At 33.7% G+C, this 12,192-nt stretch overlaps 1 protein-coding gene across 3 annotated transcripts in view; it reads right to left on the minus strand.

The window, feature by feature from the left end:
* The window catches only part of ctnnbl1 (catenin, beta like 1), a 96,237-nt gene extending 92,223 nt beyond the window's left edge, over positions 1 to 4,014 (minus strand). For 2 of the 3 annotated variants that reach the window (XR_012398275.1, XM_073938194.1), the window contains exons 1-2: positions 3,866 to 4,014; positions 1,908 to 2,096 (exon numbers count right to left, since the gene is read on the minus strand). Coding sequence is in view for 2 of the 3 variants with exons in the window: in XM_073938194.1 (XP_073794295.1) it covers positions 1,908 to 2,096; positions 3,866 to 3,895 (219 nt within the window). In the remaining variant the exon portion in view is untranslated. The remainder of the gene's footprint in view (positions 1 to 1,907; positions 2,097 to 3,865) is intronic. The other variant, NM_200866.1, reaches the window with a different exon arrangement.
* Positions 4,015 to 12,192: the final 8,178 nt, after the last annotated feature.

Below are 12,192 nucleotides of genomic sequence, written 5' to 3' on the forward strand. Positions count from 1 at the left end.
AGTGGTTAGCACTGCTGTCTCACAAGAAGGTTGCTGGTTCGAGTGCCAGCTGGGTCAGTTGGCATTTCTGTGTGGAGTTTGCATGTTCTCCCTATGTTTACTCTGGTTTCCTCTACAGTCCAAACACATGCGCTATAGGGTGTATATATACACAAGGGGTTTGGTTGCAAAACGCGATGAACGCCTTTTTTTGACATTTGGATTTTATTATTGGAAATCACTGTTCAGATGTACCTTAATCTATGTGTGTTTATTATTATTATATTATTATTATTATTATTATATTATTATTATTATTAGTGCTGTCAATCGATTAAAAAAATTAACTAATTAATCGCACCTTTTTAAAAAAATATCACGATTAATCGCGATTAATCACATTTAAAAGACTGAAACTTGTAATTTTGGCTATTTAAATGTAAAATTAATGTAAACGCAAGACAAAACATATTTCAATTCAAAATATACTTGTTTATTAGAATTTTTGTTTAACTTGAAACAACATACCCACAATAAACCATCAAGATCCTGCTTGACAGCCATATTTATTACAGAAATTAAAACACAGGCATGTTAATGACATTTAAATATCAAAACAATCAATGCCAATAAAGAAAACATTGATTTCCATGTTGGATTCTAAGTGGACTGCCAAAAAAATGCCAAAATACAGGAATTGCAGATATGGAAAATGAAAAATTATAATAATAAACTATTGAATACAAACTGTTGCACTCATTGTAAAGTTTTATTGCTGTGAGTTGAGAACATTAGTTATAGAGTAGAAACAATTTTGCTTAATCCTTCTTTACATTCATCCAGTTGCTAGGAGTATCCCGCAAGTGCACAGAGACTCCCAAATGCCCGCAAATGAATGATAATTTCTTGCAAACCGGTCGTTAAATACATTGCACACCCGTCTCGCCCCTACTCAGATACGTCGCTTACTCCACTCCTGACACCCCTCAACAGGCCTGACACAGACACACACACATCCAGACACGCACAACGCGCTGCAGACGTTTTGGCCCCAACGCCCCTTCCATACTGGAGCGACTCCCTTCAGATTCAACACGCATGATCACGTTCATCAAATTTGCTTAAACTAAGCGTCCTAAAGTATTACTGTATTTCACAAGGATTCTGACACAACAACGCGAAGCATACGCTTTCATTGCGTTTAATGAGGAAACAGAGCTGAAAGGCAGAGTAATGCCCTGTCTTTGACAGCTCGCGACTTCTCCAGACGTTCTGAGTACATTTACATGAGACACCAATACTCCGATTTTAATATGATTAAGATAATACTCTTATTAAAAATCTACCGTGTAGCCTTAAAAGGAACCTTACCTTAAAGGAACACCGAGTCACGAAATGCGGAGGATTTTCTTTCTGTTCGCCATGCAGTATCAACTTACAACAGAAGTCGAAAGTTAAAAATGAAACACCCGAAATTGCAGGAAACTCTGGATAACCTGTGATGCAACTAATTGATTTATACTGGAACTTGCCTTCAAAAAGTGCTTCCTTGGTCTTATCCACATTTATTGCATGCTGAACACACATCCACCACAACAGGAAGTAAAAAAACCTGAACTGCGTTAATTGCGTTAATTTTTTTTAACGCGTAAATTATTTAAAATTAATCGCATGCATTAACGCGTTAATTTTGACAGCGCTAATTATTATATTAAAGGAAATACTGTTAAAATTCCTAGCTCTGTTTAATATAATTTGGGAAATAGTTATTTCAAAAAAAACTAAATTCTCAGGAGCGCTAATAATTTTGACTTTAACTGATAATCGTTTTGAATAATCGTGATTACAATTATGACCAAAATAATCCTGATTATGATTTTTTCCAAAATCGAGCAGCCCTAATTAAAACTATACAAGTGTGCTCTGACCTCTGGATCTTCTCCATCCTGATCCATCAGTCTCTCCAGAACCTTGTCTCCGTCTCCAGCTGTGGGCTCTTCAGTGTTATCCTCTGACCGCAGCAGGACCCGTCCCGCATCTCGACCCGCAGCCTTCTGCTTGCTTCTGGATTCCTCATGACTGTCCCCATCTCTGGGTCTCTTTGCTCCACGGTCAGGCTAAAAAACACACACACTTCATCAATGATTTCTGGGAAATATGGGATGTTTTGTATTGCTTTTGTCTCTTTATAACAAACTAGTTTAAAATAACTAGTTACAAGAACACTAACTTCAACACAAAAGTCTCGTTTGCATTCATATGCAGCAGTCTACAAATTACAAACTAATATAGTGATGTTTTTTTTTGTTGTTGTTGATTAAGATAATTTATAAAGAAATTAATTGTTTTAATTGTCTTTTGACTGAATTTCCCAAGAATATTACAAAATACAGGATATTATTACAGTTGCAAATGTAATACATTTATAATTACTGTATTATTTTATTGAAGCTTATAACAATTTATATTGTGTTGTCCCCTAAATAAATGTAGACAACCAGCAACATCTAATTCAAGAAAATATTGCTTAGCTGCATATTTAGTTACAAACTAAAGCAAAATACACAGTATAACCATTTTTCAGAGTGATTTAAAGTATATTTAAATTAAAAAGTAAGCTTTTTTGTCAATAATATAATATATGGATGTGATAATTACTAATAAAATACTACTATATATCTTATATAAATTACTTTAGTGTTTTTGAACCATGAGTACTTAAATTAATCTGTTTGGCAATTCAATAGTTGTCAGTGTCATTTTTGAACAGACAACTTGTGACATGCTCCCTATATTGTTTACCACACTACTTTGAATATCCGGTCTGAAATTGCATGAAAATGTGCCTCAAAACAACATTAGAAGCTCTAATTACTGTAATTGACAGTGAACCATTCTGTATTTTGAGAATCATTGGCTGATAATTTGACTTCCCTATTTAGGATTTGCAAAGAACAATTTTCTCAAATTATATTATTAAGGAAAAAGTCTGAATATAAAACCAACTTCAGCCCAATCAAATGTAGTAGATAGAGGTAAAGTTGGTTTATATCGGGATATCCAGACATTCTCCTTAATAATATAATTTCAGAAAAGCAGAAATTGTAAATAGGCAAATCATATTAGCAGCAAATGACTATTAAAGTACAACACTGTTCAGAGAGAAATAGAAAGTGGTAATGTTGTTTTTATGTCATAATTGCAAGCTAATTCCGATTAAATATTTAAGGTAACATGGTAAAAAAATATAGAGACTGGTAAATGAACAAATGTGTGAATATAAAACCAACTTTACCTCTATATGTAGTAGAATATACAAAACACCCAACTACAGTTTATATTATATACTATAAAATCTTAAGTATACTACAGTATTTATGACAGTTTAAAACATAAATAGTATAGTGTAACAGTATGCTGAAGCATTCATTAACATTGAATTGTGAATACTATAATACAATTTACTACAGCATAGATCAAAACACTGTAGTGTAACTTATACTACAAATTACTAACGTACAGTGCCGTTTTTTCTTTATGTGGGACAGTAATAAACGTCAAAAAACGTCTCGTATATCTTTGTATAAACATGTTACTTTATATTAGGGACTCATAATTAAATCTAACAGCTTTATAAAGACAAATATTAATGAAATGATAAGTATTGAAATCAACCCATGTCTTTTCTTCTCAAAACACATTATGTAAAGCCTTAATCTTCCTAAACCACATTACACACATATATAGCACGTGGAATCATTTAAAAAGCGGTTTATTTATGCCTTAATGGACAACGTAACGTTATATCATAATTTAGCCATCAGCTACAAACAGTGAGTGGTTTATCCAAATAAAGCTGACGGAGAAACATTACAAGCACAAGTACCTGATAATTCAGCAGCTCTCCAACATCCATGATGACTGCTGTCTGCTTTAATCCTGAGAAATGTGTATTTTTCAGCGAAAGTGTGTGAGAAACACGCTCGTCGACTAAAAGTTGTTTTCAGTTCTTCGCGCGACAAACCGGCGAGTGACGCAGGAGTGACGAAATAAAACAGCGACACCCGCAGACGAGGAGACGCACACTACACAGTACAGTACACACTACACAGAGCTGAGTTTTCCGTCATGAATTTATCGTTTCATACAGTTAACGATAGCGGAAACATGTATTAAAATGTACATAAAGGTCATTTAAAAAGTAGCCTTTACGTCTGCTTTACGCCTTCAGATGTAAACAAAGTTTTTCTGCTTTGCTACATTCCCACGTGACAAATATTTTAATTATAGTAAATACTATAGTGTTTTTGAACTATAGTAAAGTGTATCATACTGTATACAATAGTATCTACAACTGGTTAAAGTTCATAATTGCTTCAGCACTCGCCTTCTGATATAAAACGTAGCTATGCTACATTCCCACGTGAAAAATACTAATTAATCCACAGTAGGCCTAAGTGCTAGTGCTTTTGAACCATACTATAGTAAAGTGTAATATATAATATAGTATCTACAAACTATAAGTTCATGAATGCTCCAGCATAAATGGCTTCTGATGTAAAAGTTGTTTAGCTATGCTATGCAACACTCCCATGAGAAAAATACTATAGTAATTACAGTAAATAGGCTACTAGTGTACTAGTGAACCGTACTATAGTGTGTTATACTGTATATTATAGTATATACAACTGGTTAAAGTTCTGAATGTTCCAGCATAAATGCCTTCTGATATAAAACTTATTTAGCTGTGCTGCAATCCTACGTGAAAAATACTATAGTAATAAATTCATAGTAAATACTAGCAAATTAAAACCATACTATAGTAAAGTGTATTATACTGTATATATTATAGTATCTACAGCTAGTTAAAGTTCATGAATGTTTCAGCATAAACTCCTTCAGATGTATAAAACTTATTTAGCTATGCTACATTCCCACGTGAAAAATACTAATTAATCCATAGTAGGCCTAAGTACTAGTGCTTTTGAACCATACTTTAGTAAAGTGTATTATATGATATAGTATCTGCAAACTATAAGTTAATGAATGCTCCAGCATAAATCCCTTCTGATATAAAAGTTGTTTAGCTATGCTGCACTCCCATGTGAAAAATACTATAGTAATTACAGTAAATACTAGTGTTTTTGAACCGTACAATAGTTTGTTATACTGTATATTATAGTATCTACAACTGGTTAAAGTTCATGAATGTTCCATCATAAATGCCTTCTGATATAAAACTTTAGCTGTGCTACAATCCCACGTGATAAATACTATAGTAATAAATTCATAGTAAATACTAGCGTTTTAAAACCATATAGTAAAGTGTATTATACTGTATATATTATAGTATATACAAGCTCATGAACGCTTCAGCATACACTCCTTCAGATGTATAAAACTTATTCTGCTATGCTACATGACCATGTAAAAAAATACTATAGTAATTAATTTAAAGTAAATACTACAGTGTTTTTGAGCTATATTAGAATAAAGTGATTTATACAATATTTTAGCCAATTATTGTATTTACAAACTAGTTAAAGTTCATGAATGCTCCAGCATATATGCATTCTGATTTAAAACCTATTTAGATATGCTACATTCCCACATGAAAAATACTTCAGTGATTAATTTATAGTAAATACTACAGTGTTTTCGAACTATACTATAGTAAAGTGTATTATATATAGTATAGTATCTACAACTCGGTAAAGTTCATGAATGCTCCAGCATATGTGTATTCAGATACTTATTTAGCTTTGCTACATTCCCACATGAAAAATACTATAGTAATTAATTCATAGTAAATACTACAGTGATTTAGAACTATACTATAGTAAAGTGTATTATACTGTATATATTATAATAAAATTAAAGTTCATGAATGCTCCATCATATATACCTTCTGATATAAAACATATTTAGCTATGCTACACTCCCATGTAAAAAATACTCACTGAAAAAAAGTGTTGCATGCAGAACTGTTGCAAACAATTTATTTGTGTTGAATTTAAACAAATAAATTAAGTTTAATAATGTTCAACTTAATTTGTTTGTTTAAATTCAGCCCAAATAAATTATTTACAACCACTCAACGTAAAAAAAATTGAGTAAATCCAAGGAATCATCTTTCAATATTTTTTTCAGTATGGTAATTAATTTACAGCAAAAACTACAGTGTTTTTGAACCATACTATAGTAAAGTGCACTCTATATATTATAGTATATTCAACTCATTTGTTCATGAATGCTCTAGCATACAGTACATGCATTCAGATGTGTAAAATTTATTAAGCTGTGCTACATTCCTACGTGACAAATACTTCAGTAATTAATTCATAGTTAATACTACAGTGTTTTTAAACTATACTATAGTAAAGTGTATTATACTGTATATATTATAATAAAATTAAAGTTCATGAATGCTCCATCATATATACCTTCTGATATAAAACATATTTAGCTATGCTACACTCCCATGTAAAAAATACTCACTGAAAAAAAGTGTTGCATGCAGAACTGTTGCAAACAATTTATTTGTGTTGAATTTAAACAAAGAAATTAAGTTTAATAATGTTTAACTTAATTTGTTTGTTTAAATTCAGCCCAAATAAATTATTTACAACCACTCAACGTAAAAAATTGAGTAAATCCAAGGAATCATCTTTCAATATTTTTTTCAGTATGGTAATTAATTTACAGCAAAAACTACAGTGTTTTTGAGCCATACTGTAGTAAAGTGCACTGTATATATTATAGTATCTTCAACTCATTTGTTCATGAATGCTCTAGCATACAGTACATGCATTCAGATGTATAAAATTTATTTAGCTACGTGAAAAATACTATAGTAATTAATTTACAGTAAAAACTAAAGTGTTTTTGAACCATACTATGGTAAAGTGTATTATACTGTATATTATAGTATTTACAAACTAGTTAAAGTTCATGAATGCTCCAGCATACACTCCTTCAGATGTATAAAACTTATTTGCCTATTCTACATTCACAAATGAAACATACTATAGTAATTATAGTAAATACTAGTGTTTTTGAACCATACTATAGTAAAGTGTATTATACTGTATTATAGTACAAACTAGTTAAAGTTTATGAACGCTCCAGCATACAAACATTCAGATGTATAAAACTATTTAGATATGCTGTACTCCGACATGAAAAAATACTATAGTAATTAATTCATAGTAAATACTACAGTGTTTTTGAGCCATACTATAGTGAAGTGTATTATACTGTATATATTATAGTATCTACAGTCAGCATAGTGTAGAATTAACTACAGTGAACTGATAAACTAATACATCTGAGGCATGTATGCTGGAGAAATCATGAACTTTAACTAGTTGTAGATAGAATATATACAGTATAATACACTTTACTATAGTAAAGTTCAAAAACACTGTGGTATTTACTGTGAATTAATTTCTATAGTATTTTTAATGTGGTAAGGCAGTATATGTTTTATACATCTGAGGCGTGTATGCTGAAGCATTCAAAACTTTAACGAGTAGTAAATACTATAATATATACAGTATAATACACTTTACTATAGTATAGTTCCAAAATCACTGTAGTATTTACTGTAAATTAACTACTATAGCATTTTTCACGTGGTCATGTAGCTTAGCCAAGTAACATATCAGAAGGAATTTATGCTGGAGCATTCATGAACTTGAACTAGCTAAACTTCAGTTAACTTAAGTTACTATAATAAATACTGAAGTATGCTTTAGTTTTTACTATAGTAAAGTGGTGTACTGTAGTATAATATACCCTATATTTGTAGGAAAATACAGTATTGGGTCATTTGTTTAGATTACTGTAGTCATTGTGATACCACAGCAGCTAAATAATCAACACAACATTACTATAGTTTAAAAACACACTAGTATTTACTATACATTTACTATGGTATTTATGTTCCATGTGTGTTTATTGTCAGCAAACACAGTGTTTTTAATCCTCTGTCACTCTTCCGCTCATCTACACTCATATCTCTATGGTTTTGTGTTGTACTTGTCTGGCTTAAGCAAACGGTGCTGCAGGTTTTTATCTGTTTCTCTGTAAGATAAGCGAGCAGAGCTTTAATTATTCACACCGTCAGAGATTACAGAAACAGCTGCATTCCCCTTCATTCACACAAGACTGAAACACTAGCACACTTCATACTGCAGAGCAAACATGTACATTATAAGATAGTTTTCATCCTTTCATTCATTTTCTTTTCAACTTAGTCCCTTTATTTATCAGGGGTTGCCACAGCGGAATGAACCGCCAACTTACCCAGCATATTTTTTTACACAGCGGATACCCTTTCAGCTGCAACCCATCATTGGGAAACGCCCATACACATTTATTCACACACTACGCACAATTTTAGTTTACCCAATTTCCCTATAGCCCATGACTGTGGGGGAAGCCGGAGCACCCGGAGGAAACCCACGCCAACACGGGGAGTACATGCAAACTCCACACAGAAATGCCAACTGACCCAGCCGGGACTCGTACCAGCGATCTTCTTGCTGGAAGGCAACAGTAAACGTTTTAAATAGTTTGACTTGCTTTATTAACCTCATTCCTGATTTACTATTAAAAAAACATTTGGAATAAATAATAAATTAGATACTGCGTATGATAAATAAAATACTGATATACAGTAATAAACACTTACCGGCCACTTTATTAGGCACACCTGTCCAATTGCTCGTTAACACAAATTTCTAATCAGCCAATCACATGGCAGCAACTCAATGCATTTAGGCATATAGACGATCTGCTGCAGTCCAAAGTGAGCATCAGAATGGGGAAGAAAGGGGATTTAGGTGACTTTGAACGTGGCATGGTTGTTGGTGCCAGAAGGGCTGGTCTGAGTATTTCAGAAACTGCTGATCTACTGGAATTTTCACGCATAACCATCTCTAGGGTTTATAGAGAATGGTCTGAAAAAGAGAAAATATCCAGTGAGTGGCAGCTCTGTGGGCACAAATGCCTTGTTGATGTCAGAGGAGAATGGCCAGACTGGTTCCAGCTGATAGAAAGGCAACAGTAACTCAAATAAGCACTCGATACAGCTGAGGTCTGCAGAAGAGCATCTCTGAACACACAACACGTCCAACCTTGAGGCGGATGGGCTGCAGCAGCAGAAGACCACACCGGGTGCCGCTCCTGTCAGCTGAGAACAGGAAACTGAGGCTACAATTCTCAGAGGCTCACCAAAACTGGACAAGAGAAGATTGGAGAAACGTTGCCTGCTCTGATGAGTCTCCATTTCTGCTGACACATTCAGATGGTCGGGTCAGAATTTGCCATCAACAACATGAAAGCATGGATCATCCTGCCTTGTATCAACGGTTCAGGCTGGTGGTGGTGGTGTAATGGTGTGGGGGAGATTTTCTTGGTACACTTTAGGTCCATTAGTACCAACTGAGCATCAACGCCACAGCCTACCTGAGTATTGCTGCTGACCATGTCCATCCCTTTATGTCCACAGTGTCTCCATCTTCTGATGGCTACTTCCTGCAGGATAACATCATGCTATAAAGTGTGAATCATCTCAGACTGGTTTCTTGAACATGACAATGAGTTCACTGTACTCAAATGGCCTCCACAGTCACCAGATCTCATTTCAATAGAGCTCTTTTGGGCTGTGGTGGAACGGTGTATTTGCATCATGGATGTGCAGCCGACAAATCTGCAGCAACTGCGTGATGCTATCATGTCAATATGGAGCAAAATCTCTGAGGAATATTTTCAGTACCTTGTTGAATCTTTGACACAAAGGATTAGGGCAGTTCTGAAAGCAAAATAGAGTCTCCAACCCGCTACTAGTAAAGTGTACCTAATAAAGTGGCCGGTGAGTGTATGTATGTATAAATAAAACACATAATAAAAAATAAAACATATAATCGAAATATAATACATAAATAGTACACATAATAATTAACTATATTTTTATTTTAGCTCTAAATATTACTTTATTTCAGATTTGTATTTAATTTTCAATATTAAATTATAGTTTATTTTTACTTAACTAATTATGCTTCCTAAAGAGAAAATCTGAAAACAATATTTATTAAAGCATTTTTTTTATACAACTAAAGAAAAAAAAAGTATGCAGATTACGCCAATATATTAATATTAAGTCATTTAGCAGACATTTTTGTCCAAAGCGACTTACAATTGAGAAGGCATTCAGTGATTCAACAAGTAGAGGCAACACACACAAGAAGTGCTAATTACACAAAGCAACTGTTAGTCCTCAGAGAATTTAGTGCTAGAGTAAAGAGGGGAGAGTATATGTTGTTTCAGAGAGAGATTAGGGTTTCTACAGGTGGTTTGTCTAGCCCACTCACCTGTGGGAGGCACACTCAGAAATGCAGACTGTTTTGTTTTTAACCCTTAAAGACCAAAACAGTGGCTAAAAATAAGAATTGTTCTTAATTGTTTAATGACTTTTGATTCGCTGATCCGATCCGTACAATTCAAAGATTGAAAAAGAAGAGAAGAAGAGAGTCTCAGCTTTCCATCGCTGTAAAACATTCATGGACCTTCGGAGGCTCCGGAATCAGTGTGGTTACGTCATCACATTTTGACAATGCTGATTTGACAAAGGAACGCATGTGGCTTGTGTCTCCGGACAAACCAGACATGATGCATTGAAGCATTGTCCCTTCTCCATGCCCAGATTGGTTCAAACTCACTCTCTCTCAACCAATAAGCATAGGGTTCACTTTGTGGACCAGCAATCCGCTTGTTAAGTGGTGACGTGTTTGTGACGTATGTAATACTGTTTCCGGGTCCAAGCCACCATTCATTTGAGTGGAGAAATCATTAGTTTATGATCACGTTTTATTCCTATCACACATTAAAGTTAATTTTATATAAAATTATAGTGTACACAACAATCTCTGGGCTTGCTGCATAACAAATACCAAAAATTTAACAATCTCTAAAAAAATTAATCACTTTTTGGCCATCGGATATTAGGCATGGACATATATACTGCGATCGTGATTTTCGAAAGCCTTAAATCGCTTTGTAAACATTTATAATTACCATTTCATGAGTCTCCCCATTCAGTTGAATAGAGCGCTTGGACCCGGAAGCCACTTCGCATTACGTCACACTTAACAAGCGGATCAGCTTTTTGAACAACCCGGAATGAGAAATAGGCTGTACATTTACGCACGGCTAAATAAAACGCAAAAAAAAATAAAGTTTTGCATGAAATAATTCTCATACTAAGTAATTTTGCATGCACAACAGCACAGAAACATGACAAAACAGTGACACAGCAAAGACGAAGTGCTGGTCTTGCTGTTTTCAAAGGACGCAAATTACGGTGCGGCTGTTTGTCTGCAACGCAAAAGTTGAGAAGCAGCAGGGTCAACACCATATCCTGGCACATAAAACCTAAGGATGGTCCATATTGAATCTAGTTTAGTTATGTAACTATTTATAGTTTAGTAAATATTTATATCTATTTTTTTACTGAGGATTTGCACCATGTTTATTTGGACTTTAATGCGTTATTTATTTTTCATATGTTTTCGGACCAAAAAATATTTTAGACTGGAACTTTAAATGATACAGATTGAAGCTTCAGGTTCTCCTGTTCAAAATAATATATGACACCTAAGGCTGACTGCTAAAATAACAATAAAACTGCCCGGATTAATAAAAGGACTAAGCCGACAAGAAAATGAATGAATGAATGAGTTTTTCTGTAGATGCTTTACAGATTATCATTATACATTGATGTATGTGTTTGTATATATATATGTATTTTTAATTTTTTTTCTCTCTCTCTCTCTTTTCCCATATATGCAAGTGTGTGTTTGTGTATCTATGCCGAATTTATGATGATAGTAGATTTTGCTTGTTAAAATATTTGAGTGCCATTTGAGATGTTTAAATGAGTCATGTGACCGTAGTACTCAAAAGAGACTCTAGACGCACCTGATCACTGTTACCCTGATGAAGGCAGACTTCTGCCGAAACGCGTAGGTTTTTAGAGATTTAGCCATGTGAATAAAGGCTTTTTAAATTTTTCACTTTATTCAAGTGCCTTGGACTGATTCTTGTAACAATAAAACTGTGTTAAAAAAATAATAATATAGACCCATTAGGTGCCCACAAAATACCTCTAGGTATTTAAGGGTAAAGAGATATGGAGTGATTGCAAGTGTG

This window comes from Danio rerio, chromosome 23 (genome assembly GCF_049306965.1).
Source record: "Danio rerio strain Tuebingen ecotype United States chromosome 23, GRCz12tu, whole genome shotgun sequence".
Classification (NCBI taxonomy): Eukaryota; Metazoa; Chordata; class Actinopteri; order Cypriniformes; family Danionidae; genus Danio; species Danio rerio.